The 13,191-nt window shown below is 38.4% G+C and overlaps 1 protein-coding gene across 1 annotated transcript; it reads left to right on the top strand.

Annotated features, from left to right (window-relative positions):
• Positions 1-1,397: 1,397 nt before the first annotated feature.
• LOC147478461 (putative serine/threonine-protein kinase PBL9) lies at positions 1,398-4,129 on the top strand. The gene is made up of 4 exons (XM_086582458.1): positions 1,398-1,663; positions 1,942-2,183; positions 3,530-3,664; positions 3,815-4,129. Exons 1-4 carry the CDS (start codon positions 1,450-1,452, stop codon positions 3,842-3,844), a joined length of 621 nt encoding a protein of 206 aa, XP_086438584.1. The 5' UTR covers positions 1,398-1,449; the 3' UTR covers positions 3,845-4,129.
• Positions 4,130-13,191: the final 9,062 nt, after the last annotated feature.

Raw genomic sequence — 13,191 nt, forward strand, 5'->3', positions numbered from 1 at the left:
ACGCCTCAAGTTTTGGAATTGAGTTTTATGATTGATGATGTCATATGTTAGGTGGACATTTATTGAATGTGCCATAAATGGCCCATTAGCATTATATATGGGGTATTCATTGAATGTGCCATGAATGACCCGGGTATTCATTGAATGTGCCATGAATGACCAGATTGTTTGGACTGCCCTAAAGAGGAATTAAGGTATTCGCCTTGCGGGTTAGTTGTATTCCTTGAGTGTACGGGAATGTAGGGTTGGGTATTCCTGAATGTGGTAGGAATGACCTGACCAGGCATTCATTGAATGTGCCATGAATGGCCCGTTAGTGATATGATAGGTATTCTTTGAATGTGGGGGAATGACATAAGGTATTTATTGAATGTGCCATGAATGACACGAGTTTTGTGCCCAAAGAGTCGTGAAATATGTATATGAAAGCCCAGAGGTGGCTATGATATTGTGGTATTCGATTGGGAGAGAGGCACCTAAGAATGTGTGATTTGGCAAATGTGTGGAGTGCAAATCGTGGAGTAGGTACTAAAGGGTGGGTGTATAAGAAAAGTAATTGATTAATGGATAAGCTAGAGAAATTTATTTGATTATGCGAGCGTGGTTGAGTTTACTTTTGAATACATATAGAATATCTACATATGTTATATACAAGTTCTAACTTTCTTTTGCAGGAGAGTAGGACTTAATAATATTTTGTCTTGAGGGGCCTTGATCCTACCCTTATCTGAAATGGATATTGGTAAGTATTAATTCAAGTATTTAGATATTAAAACGAGTTATTAAAATGAGTTAATATAATGGAAGTTTTGCTTGGGAATAAACTATGCCGGTTGAGATGACGGAACTACCTTTCTTCCCAGTTGAGAATGATTAGGTTATGAAAGAGTTAAAGTGTTAGTTGGATAAGAAAAGATTTTAAAGGTTTATATGTGGTTAGTCTACTCATACCAGCAAATTCCATTTTGATGACCCATGTTTGCTTTGTTTTGGCAACGTGGGTGTGTTCTTGGGAATATAGGTGGAAGGCAGTGGAACCGTGGCGTGTGATTGAGATTCGTGTCTGGAGCAGTCCGTTAGTTTTCTTTTAGGTCTGATTTTTATTGGAATGATGTAATAACGTAGTTTATCTTTTTCATGACATAAAAATATAGTAGTGAGGAATTTTATTTTGAGAGTTTGTTTGATGTTTTATTTGGACGGATGATATCTTAATAAAGTAATGGCGGATAATTATTGGGATTATTTTAATTTAAGTTGTTTCTGTTATGACATGGGGTTTTGTATGTGTAGTATCCCCATCATAGTCTGGGTTTTTAAACAAGTGAACCTAGTGATATTTGAGATATTTATATTTCAAATATTCTCGGGGTGTGACAATTTTCCCACGCCATCAACACTTGATTTTAACTAATTATCTTCCGCTCCAATAATTCACACATAGGAAGAATGACGAATATAACTTACTTCCACAACGCCATTAGAGAGGATGACTCTGCTTCCACCACTTCAACCGATGACCAAGTTGAAGAGGTAGCCAGACCATATGTGGGACCATCGTCCGTGTACTCCGTTATTGACGAGGCCTGTTTCGGTTTCACTAGACTATCAACTGTTGGGTCTGTTGGCCAGAATATCAATACTTGCATTTCTTCCGATTCTGGTAATAACACTCGTTCAGAAAAAAAATTCCTAATTTTCCTTTGTGTTTCAACTCCTTTTATTACGTACATGCAGTTCAAAGTCAGTGTTACTTATTTCAGCTACTGAACCTGTTTTAAAGTTTCCTTGTAAGAATTAATTTTGGACTTCTACTTTCTAAAGTTGTCAATAAAGCAGTACTATTGATCTGGCCATCATGTGTTATTTTGTTGACTTGGTCGTTTCCCAATTGGCATAAGAAAGGCGACTCAATCATTTTATTTAATTATGTGACTCCAGCTCCTCAGATTGAAGGTGGAGAGCTGAAGTCCCCCAACTTGAAGATTTTCAGCTTAAGAGAACTCAAAGCTGCCACCAGGAGCTTCCGCCCTGATAATATTCTGGGAGAAGGCGGTTCTGGTGTAGTATTCAAGGGTTGGATTGACCAACACAAGCTAACTCCTACTAAACCTGGGACGGGTTTGGCTGTTGCTGTTAAAATTCATAAACAGGAATCATTTCAAGGCCAAAAAGAATGGTTGGTGAGTATCACCCTCCTTATAAACTACTCTAATCATTACAAAATAACTTCTCTTATGATATCTCGAGAGTGTGCATATAATTTAGAAGTGTGTATCGAGTCTAAATGCATTCAGCATATTATATATACTTGCAATGTTTGTATACTAGCATGTCAGGGTACCAAATAGGCCTTTTGGGGCATGTTGCTTAACACCGTTTTCCCTAGCAAGTTTAATGCAATGGGCATCTGTTATTTTTGGCTGCCAAATAAGTCACAGTCGATACATGTTCTGGCGCCTGACCTGTAGATCACTTAAACCAAATATGGGAAAACAAATGGAGAACAACACAGTTTCTGCGGTGGGTTACGTACTGATGTACAGACGACACAACTTTTGCCTTCCGTTATAGCTTTACAATCCATAATGCTTTCCTGTTAATATAGCACAAGGGAAAATGACATGGATGATAGCACATACAGTCGGGCGGAACCAGGATTGTAGATATTATTATTATTACCTTTTTTTGGGGGGGGGGGGGGGGTGTATTTTTTAGGTATCTTAAACTTTATGTATTTTTAAAAAAAAAGAACCAATCCATGTCTACACATGTAAAATGTGTATAAATAGATGTATGTTAACTAGTATATATATAGTAAATGTCTATATAAAGTGTATACATATAGTAATATATTTTGTTCTGTTAGAAATTTAGGGGGGAGCTATAGCCCCTCTTAGCCATGCCTGCGGCCCTGCATGCAGTGTATGGCGATTAAAGTCCAATTGGTGTTAAAGTGCATATAACACCTGTTTTAGCTGTTGTATTGGACTGCTATTATCATATTATGTTGTTTTTGTACTAAAACAATGGTAATGAAAATGAATATGATGGTATACTTGTTCCGTTTATTGCGAAGGTATTTATAGAGTTTACATTATGAGAGAGAATATCTCTTCATCTATGGAAACTGATAACCACATTTAGTCAAAGGATATAGATAGCATTAACTAGTACAGGTGTATGTTGAATAGAGAAAGTCATTTAATCAGGTCCTTGATCTATGGAAACAGATAACAGCATTCCATTGGCAATCTTAATAGAGGTGGCTGAGTAGTTAGTACTAGTTTTGCTGTCTGCGATAGAGTAGATCGTAATTAGAACTGCTATCTGTATTGCACGTACATGTTAATGGGAAAGTGACATTATTAGTACGATTTTACTTAAAATTTCATCACATATGGTTCTTAAGAGGTCCTTTTTTTTTGAGGAACGTTCTTAGGAGATCCTAAGCATTCCAAGTTACCATAATTTCATTGGAAGGAATTCCAAGTATTCTAACTGTTTGTTACAACTTACAACGTTGCAGACAGAAATTTATTACTTGGGGAGGTATTACCATTCCAATCTAGTGAGGTTGATTGGGTACTGCACTGAGGATGGGCGCCTCCTACTTGTCTATGAGTTCATTCCCCGAGGAAGCTTGGATAATCATCTCTTTAATAGTAGGAACCTTGATACAATTCTAACTTCTATTTCCCCTCTTTTATTCAAATTTACACGGAGGGTTTTGTCATCAGGAAGCTTGTTAATGTTTTTTTGGATTGGGAATTAGTGAATTGTTTCTATATGTTACTAATCAAGGTCTTGATGCAGGGGTAAGCTTTCCTGGAGTGTCGAATGAAGGTCGCACTTGGGGCTGCAAAGGGGCTTGCCTTTCTCCACAGTACTGAAACAAATGTTATACATCGGAATTTTCACTGTTCCAATATCCTTCTTGATTCGGTATGTGACATACTGACATGTAAAGCGTACAACACTCCTACTGTCATCTCTCTATAATCACAGCTATGATAAGGATACACACATGTACACCATAAAATACACTTGTGTATTTTCATGTGTATCCTTAACAAACTATACATGCTGACAATGTGCCTTTAATTTCTTATCATATTTCACCTTTCACACGTAGGACTACAGTGTAAAGCTATCTGGTTTTGGGCTGGCCACGGATGGCCCTACAGGCGATGAGAGCCCTGTCTCTACTTTTGTTATGGGCACTTGTGGATATGCTGCTCCTGAGTATGTTGCTACAGGTATACTCAATTGTACACACTCCTTTATTCTTATATATATTTGAATATGCCTTTGCAGCTTTTTGCGAATGATGTTGGTTCATCAGCCATTGGTACATACTGCGATAGTCCTTTTATCTGGTCACTTTTCTTTCATTGGCCTGAAATCTCTCAAAATTAGCTGAAATCGCGGCAATTACCTTAACAAAATTTCCAATTCTCGATTTACTGGAGTACCATCTTTACTGAAGTGTTGACAAATCCAAGGGGAGTAGGGACATCACTTCTCAAGGCAAATTACAATCTCTCTCCTACTTTTAATGTTCTTTTTGAGATACTCACTTCCCCTAGTAATGGATCCATTATCTTTGAATTTTTTTTGAAGGGTTTTGTAACGCTTTTTGTTGAAAAATAATAGGTTGATATTGGAAATACCTCACCAATTTCAACTTGAGAGGAAGCTCTCAACTATAATGAAGATTACAACTTGTCACAATGTACCCCCAATGTTTTCGAGGAGGCAATTGAGGCATCGCCTCGGTGAGACTTCGTGCAAAACTTCGGTTGAGGCATCCATACACAAAGAACTGCGCCTTAAAAGTCGGCTTACATGATGTGTTTAATTTTTGCTTGAGGAGTACCCTTAGACTCTGATTTTCTCTTTTTATTTGATTTATTTTAGGTTATTGTATGTACCAGTGTACTCGTACCCCTACGAACGACTATCATTGGGTACTACTATAAGAGCCGCCCACTAATGAGGCGTGCTTGCTTGCCCACTACTATGGCAGTCCCATTTGCCTACTAGTGAGGCGTGCTTGCTTGTCTGCTACTGTGGCATCGCTTGCCTACTAGTGAGGCGTGCTTGCTTGTCTGCTACTGTGGCATCGCTTGCCTACTAGTGAGGTGGGCTTACTTGCCCGCTACTGTGGCAGTCCCGCTTGCCTACTAGTGTGACATTCGGGCATGCCTCCTATTGGAGCAATGACACTACCCACTAATATGGCACCCAAGTTATATATAGCAGGTCCGGAGATATGTCAAGGGATTTTTTCCATATGAAGTTTTTGGAAAATACAAAGAGGGAAATATCTTATCAAATAAGGAAAGGGTATTTTAAGTAATAAGATTCCTATAAATACCCAACAATTATTTTAAACAAAGAACTACGTGCATTTTTTAGACTTGATTCCAGTCTCTCTCACTTCATATCAACCTCTCCAACAAGATCATTATAACCATTATTCTCACTATCGGTAAGAGAGTCATACAAATATATCATACCTAATCAGAACAAATGAAAGTGATCACCTAACTTTTAAATATCCTTCACTAAATGACGGAATTGTGTTCGAAGGGACCACATGTCACTTTGAAGAAAATTGGCACAACTTGCCTATTTGCATCAAAGACCCAATCTTTTTATTAGTATCTAAAGCCTTCAATTTTTAGGCAGGCACCCATTTTGCACAATAGAAATTATAGATGAGATACTCATTTTTACTATTGCAGTCCTCAAGTCATTTTTATATTCTTTTTCATGTTATAGTGGTCCGTTAAATATTTCGGCTAGACCCGGCACTTTGTCAGTTAGCTAAGGTTTATCAGTTTATGTCATAATAAGATAAGGAGAAGCAGTTGGAAGCGTAGGCAACCGTGACTCGTGCCTCTTATGTTTCTCCCTATGTCTATTCTGTTCTCTATCTCTTCTAAGGAAGTATATTTCTCAGCAACTTTATCTGCTTCGAAACACATACTCATCCACAATTTGAAGGTTAGAAAATATTAATGCTTTTTTTTCAGAAGTTTTGTGTCATTTGTAGTTACTATGAATGTGTACACACGATTATATATGGTGCATATTATGAGTATCATTTCCGTGTATCGAGGGCTGGTAAGAGTAGCATAAACTAGTCAAGTACTACATTGACACAATGTCAAACATAAACCTACATAGTAAGTTTGCTACTTACTCTACATCAAGGTCGCTTTTACTCTAGGACGATGAGCCTACATTACCCAAACCACAAATGCATGTCAATGAAACATCCGATTGGTGGTGAGAAGTTATTACAAACCCAGTAGCTCCTACAAATCCACCGTGTTAGCGTGATAGCCTCGGGGAGACCTAGGCAATGATTTTGGGGAGCTCTCACGGATGGGGAAATTGCATTCACAACTCTCCGGAACATAACCCATAATGCTCCTTACATATTGCCGGAGCCATGGCTACCACAATGTCTTGATAGTGGTTCTCAAAAGCTTAACCGGAATGCAATGGTCAAAGATCGACCTTAGGCTATAGTTGTTTGATGTGGTTTCAAGACGGGCGCCCTCCACTAGGACCCGATTCCAAGGAGGAAGCCAAATCCGAGTAACGGGCATTTGCAGACTATCATCCCGCAAAGCACCACAAAAAAAATGTTAAGTAGCACAAAATATATCACAATGAATAACCATAAATTGAAGTTTAAGGATGGTACTCAACCTGTTTTTAGGGTCCAATGGTATGACACACGGAAACTTGTGTCTTGTCAACATCGTGAACAATTCAATGCTTATAGCAAAGCAAAGAAAACTCGCTCTAACCTCTGAAGACTCCACCACCAACTTCTTTCTCCGAATACTAAATTGTTTCTGCAAGGTCTGCAACACCAAGCTCCATACAGCATAAGGAAATGGTATTTTACAATGGTCGCTTTACCTGTAGGAAATAACAAGAGTGTACAGTGTACATGAAATAGATGAGCTTTATTTTGCTCAGCTGCAAAAATCTCAATGTTTTGCAAGTCTTCAAGCTGATCTGAATTGCACGATTCAGTCTTACGGTCAGCAACCAACACTAAACAGGTGAAACCTGAAACAAAAGTGGTTGTAGCTCACCTCAGAGGTGCAACTTAAAGATTAAAACCCCAAACTTGGCCAATAAAATAAAATAATCTGGGTTAGCTCCACATGCAAGGATCCTCTTGATTAAGATGTGGGCAGGTTTTAATGTTAAGCTCAAACTTAAAGCAACCCTCATATCAATACAGATCCTCTTGATTAAGATGTGGGCAAATGCAACAAGCAAGGACTCAACAGTACGTGACTAAGCCAAAAAAACATGGTTATTACATGGTTTTATTAGTTCTAGATACATTTGTTGAATGGAACCACGAGGGACATCAATAACTGGAGTTAAAGAGTTTCCTTACTGGAAGCTTCAACTGCAGATTCCAACATACTTACAAGTCCCGGATCATTCGACTTTCGTTTCTTTTCGCCAGATCTGCCTTTTGGTGTTTCCTTGTTGGAAGCTTCAACCGCAGATTCCTCCGAAATGAGAAAAGTAACATCCACTATCAATTAACTTTGTCAAGGAAAATACCGGTAAGCGGTTGCATGCTTCATTTGTAATGTGAGGTTCCAAAACTGGGTTTCCATCCCAAACTTGTCACCCTCGGTGGTGTCCCGCTTAGCGTGAATGTGTTGGTGAGGGGTGAAACATAAATTTGGGAATGATCGAGATGCAAAAGTTCTTCATAAATAGCAATTTTCAACATGACAATTTGTGTGAATAAATGATAAACAATGAGCATATCTTGTGTAATGATAAAGAATGTAGGATCACCAACATCGCACAAAGTATAATTTAGACAACCACACCTGTAGTTTTGAAAGATATTTCAGCAAAGATCCCGGAAATAGTACGTTCATGACAAACTGCAATTCCAAACCAAACACTAAGAAACTTTTATAATATGCTTTATTAAAAATAATTTAATGTAGCAAGATGGAAAGATATTATTGTCCTCACAAGAGAAACAATACAAGCCATAAGACAGACCAAAAGAAACTCTAACCTCTACGAAAAATGCGAGGATAGATTAAAGGGCTCTAACATATTTGAAAATGTGCACCGCAAAACATCTACAAACTCACAATATAGTATCACCTATCCAACTGGGATGGAAAAGGATGAGTGGGCTACAAGGTGGAAAACCTCACAGGGGATGTCTTAGTTTCCGTGGCAGATACATTATAGAGTATAGACTCTCTTGGATGTAATATGGTTTGCTTTCCTTAATGAAATTTCATTATATCAATAAAGACTAAAACATAAATTGTACAATTCTATGAGGTGTCAGAAGTTATATGAAACTTGAAAGTCTAGAGAAGCAATTCATACCTTAGGAGCCAATACAAGCATGGATTTTAAAGTCAACTCCCGAAGAAAAGCAGATGTATAAGAAAAGCCCGTAGCACCATGAGGGTAAACCTAATCGCAAGGATCACCCAAACATTTTAGGATTTCCAATCTGATATTGAACGGAATATATACATATATATCAGGTGGATTATGACCTAAAGAGTTTTCTAAATGCTAGAAGAGAAACTATCATCGTTGACCACATACTTGCTCGTCTACAATTTGAGAAGATAATGATTCTCCATACTGATCTATATCTTTGGAGGAGGCCAATTTCGAATTGTCTTGGTCATTCAATGCAAAAAGTTTCACAACAGTTGGTAGTACCTGCAAATGAAAAGCAAGGATGCATCACAAAAGTAATTTTGCTACAGGAAAGCAAAACAGCACATCAAATTGCACTAGAGCATAAAAACTAAGTTATAGGCTGATATATGGTAGTATAGAAGAAACATTACAAGATAATCACCTTAACACTATATTCTTCAATAACAGTTCAATCACTAAGGTTTCTGTCCCGTCTTGTTCATTACATTATTACTAAGATAAACCTTTCTCCTTAGTGGGAGAATAAACGGACGCCCATTGTCCATTGCTTTAAAGTCTTTTCCACAACATAATACACCAACACTCAAATCATTATGATATGCTTCCAGTCACACTCACTACTCCAGTCTATTAAGTGAATCGCTACTATTAATGTTTGCTGTTTTCAATACCTGTTTCCTCCTTATTCTCGATGAAAACTCTTTGCAACGCTTTTTGGGGCATGAAAAATGATATAACTTACAATCTACGTAACATGGACACTTCATATTCTCAAAATATCTGTGTTGAATACATACCGTTGTCCATATTCATGCCTCAAAGCTCTTCCTAACGCTTCAACCGCTAACACGTACCAAGTGCTACAAGGCTCCCTGTGTATGTTACAGCTTGAAATAGTGATTGCACCTTCCTTGGTTAAAAGTAAGGGTACTTTCCCTTTAATATCTTCCTCCAAATATATAACAAGTGCCTACCAAGTGCAATTATTGTTATTAGAATCATGTTTTGGAAGGTGTAAACTGCAGGATTCTGCTGGAATTCTCTGTGAACAAAAGAAATAGAAATAAGTTCCCCTATTTATATTCCTAATTATCTGTCACCCGAAGAGCGTCAAGAAGAATGCTTTTACCACACAGCTGCATGTAACTGAGGACAAAGCTTTTACAAAGCTAGGGAACCGAGGGTCAAGATTTGCTTGAAATTTTTCTGCGCTTTTCATACCACATATCTTAGCTATATCACTTAATGGCTTAATACTTGCTTATGTTGAAAGCTTCAAAAGAAATAGAAAAGATTTATGAGACAAGCAATAAAAAAGAAGGCCAACATAGACTTTGTTGAAACAGGAAAAAGGGATTTGGTATACCTTGCAGGTGTCTCAGATGGATAAGAACCACCTATTCAAGTACACAGTTCGATTAGTCATTCAAACCTTTATTATGACTTGAGCAATAATTTTAAAGTGCTAATGCTGAGCCGGCAGCGGTTATAAAAGCCTGGAGTCATTGACATTTCAATCCATAAGAGTTAATCCTCAGAAGCTTAATTCTAATTGCAAACAAGTAATTAAACCACAGAGTCATCTTGTACATACATGTGACCCGACAACTAATTTGGCACACCCTAGCTTGGTTTGACAAAATACAGATATTTTAGACAATGCATTACGTGGAGAAGAGAAAGGGAGCAATGGAGAAAAATAATCCAACCCGTCGTGATCATGTGCTTCTTAGGCCACATTTGGTATCACTGAAATCATAAAAAGGCTATTCTCTTGAAAATACACGTTGTCCAAGCCAAGTCGAACAATAATTTTATCTACTTAATTCAACACTCAAAAATGATTACATGTAGCTTAAATTTGGTTACTTCTTCACTCATCTCTCTTTAGTTCATAAAGGAAAATGAAGTCTCAACCACATATACATGAAAAAGATGCTCAATGAAAAGAAGGTTTATAACTATGAAATTCACGCGGATAACAATAAGTCTCAATCCGACTTTTCTGCTATTTCGTTATTCTGAAAATGTTAAATAACGAGTTGCATCAATGAAAAGAGTGAAAGTTACAAGAAAGAGGAGCGCACGAACACACACACACACAAACAACAACGGGAGGCTCAAAGGAAGCAAAGACCAACCATACCACAACCAATTTTATATTTGTAGTAATATGAAATCCAATACTAACAGTAATAACAACACTTAAAAAATCAAATCACAACATATGGAGTAAATAGATCTAACAAAAAACCTAATTTTTTTCGAATCAAATAACTAATAACTATCAGGCAAGCTTCTTTTGTATAAAAGATGCATCTTTTATCTGATAATCCAAAGTTAGAAACCCGGAATCAATTTTGAACAATAATTTAAAGGGGGAGGAGGAAAAGAAGAAGAACAAGAAGGGGAAAGAACAAGGAGGAGGAGGACTTACGAAGTGAGGAATCGAAACCTTAGCCGACAACACCACTCCACTGGTTTTTCTTTCTTTTTTTCTTGTTCTTTGTTATTCTTTTTAGGGCATCGGGTTTGGACGAGCAGAAAAGACTCCCGATGAAGTTTTCGTTATTTCTTTTTAGTGTTTTCTTTTTCTTTTTCAACATAATTCTTCCCCAACACTAACGTATACTGAAACGTGACAAAATATACAAAAAAATGTTACATAATATTACCAACGGATACTTGTATTTCTAACGGATAATAAGTGTTTTAAATTAACTAACGGATGTATATGTGTTACTAATGAAAAACCTCATTTGTTGCAAATTAGCCCAAATGGTGTAGTGAGTGTAACTATGGCTGACGAACGAGTAGTGACTTGGCCGTCAATTGTGTGCATGACGGTAAAAGAAACGAGTTACCTGCCGCGGTGTATGCCTCTCTACATTTTTTGTAATCATCTTACCATCCGTATTTAGATGCTCCAAGCCGTCAATCTCACCCCCAATCTATTGATCTCATTGTTCCTCTGTCTCCAACTTCCTTGTCGTCGATGTTGTTACGTTGAATACTCTACAAAAACTAAAATCACCAATAACACAAAGGAGGGAACTGTGTTGCCCCTTGTTAGACCCGTCACCATTCTAGCAATACTCGGCGTGATTGTCAAACCCCTTTTTAACATCCCCACACAAACCGGAGGTGGTACACCTATCCTGCTACCACCGTCCACACCCTACTAGTCCACCAGTTCCCACACTTTACCCCCAGTTCCCACACTACACCATCACCCACACTCCATAGGCCGACACACTACTCCACAACCCAAATAGCTAAGAGGCCCAACAACATCCAAATAAGCCCATTTTGCCAAGATCTGAAATGGATCCAAACCACCCTATTTCCCCATCTTCTCCACCCATCTCTCCACTCACCACCAGTCCACCAGATCTGACCAATTCACCACCACCACCAACAAGCAGAATCCTCATCCCAGCTGAAGTACCACCCTCCTCCTCTTCTCTTATGAGATTCCCATCGAATTTCAAAGAACATTTTCGGCTTCAAACAACCTCCACAAAGACATCCTCTACTTCTTCATCCATACAAAACATTTCTTGTTGCAGAGTGTAGCTTTAAGTTGGCTCTTCTTTAATGTTTCTTGAATCGCCTAGCTTCTTTTCCAAATCTAGCCCTCTCGCAAAAGAGATTTCTCTAACATTCTCGAGATATGTCTTTGTTGTTCGGCCCGATTGCATTTTTATGTTCTTTGAAAAGAAGTGGATTCTGTTATTGACCGACTCCATTCCAGCGGACTCAAGGTACGGCCGGTTCAACCAATTTCTCAATCTATACAAGTAAGCCCATGGTTGAGATTTTTGATTTCCAGTTGATAGATAATGAGTTTCCCGCAAGTAAGTACTGAATTAAGCCGAGGTTATACCCCATTCCCTTCAGTTGATCGAATTCTCATTCCTCAAATTGTCTAAAGCCCAACCCCATTCGGATCCTTGACATTCTTTCCACCGCCTGTGTTTTCTCAGCAATTTCGCCCTTGATAACCACGACAGAGGCCTTCATGGCATTAGCACTTGCGTCTCTTCGTACTTTCGTCTTACTAGACGACGACTTCATGCTTATGAGCCTTTTCTTTCACAACACTCAATCTCACTTCGTACTCCTCCTCTCTTTGTTATGCTTCTTTTCCCTCTTCTCTGGAAAGGTGCCACCTTTCTCTGGTTTTCATAAACCCCCAATAGTGTTGGCAGCCACCTTTTTCTCACCCACATCTCTCTACTCATCGGTCCCCACAGACGGCGCCATTTGTTGCACCCTCAGCTCTGACCGTGACCCCTCCGGTCCTCTTATGACTTGGCTGCACCTCTTGGGTTGCCTACGTATCCCTTCTGGGAATCAAGCCGTCGTAGTTCACTCTTATCTCTCTCTTTCTCCTCCTCCTCCTTTCTATCAGTTGCCTTCTCTTCCCTTTTATATATCCCTCTTTAGGTTTACTTCTTGGGGCCTAGTATGGTATTGGGCATACATACTATGGTCCTTCTATGAATATGACTAATACAGAAACCATGAACACATCTCTAATCATCAATGTTGGCATGAAAAATGTAGCTTTTTAATCGTTTTTTGAGTGAAGTTGTCTTTCCCGGAAGGATAATAGGACGAACCTAGGATGAGATCACTCGCTTTCTCTGCTCGCTACCCATTGGAAGGAGATTTGATAGGTGCAGTTACCAATAGATTTATTAATTTCTT

Source organism: Coptis chinensis, chromosome 9 (assembly GCF_015680905.1).
Source record: "Coptis chinensis isolate HL-2020 chromosome 9, ASM1568090v1, whole genome shotgun sequence".
Lineage (NCBI taxonomy): Eukaryota > Viridiplantae > Streptophyta > Magnoliopsida > Ranunculales > Ranunculaceae > Coptis > Coptis chinensis.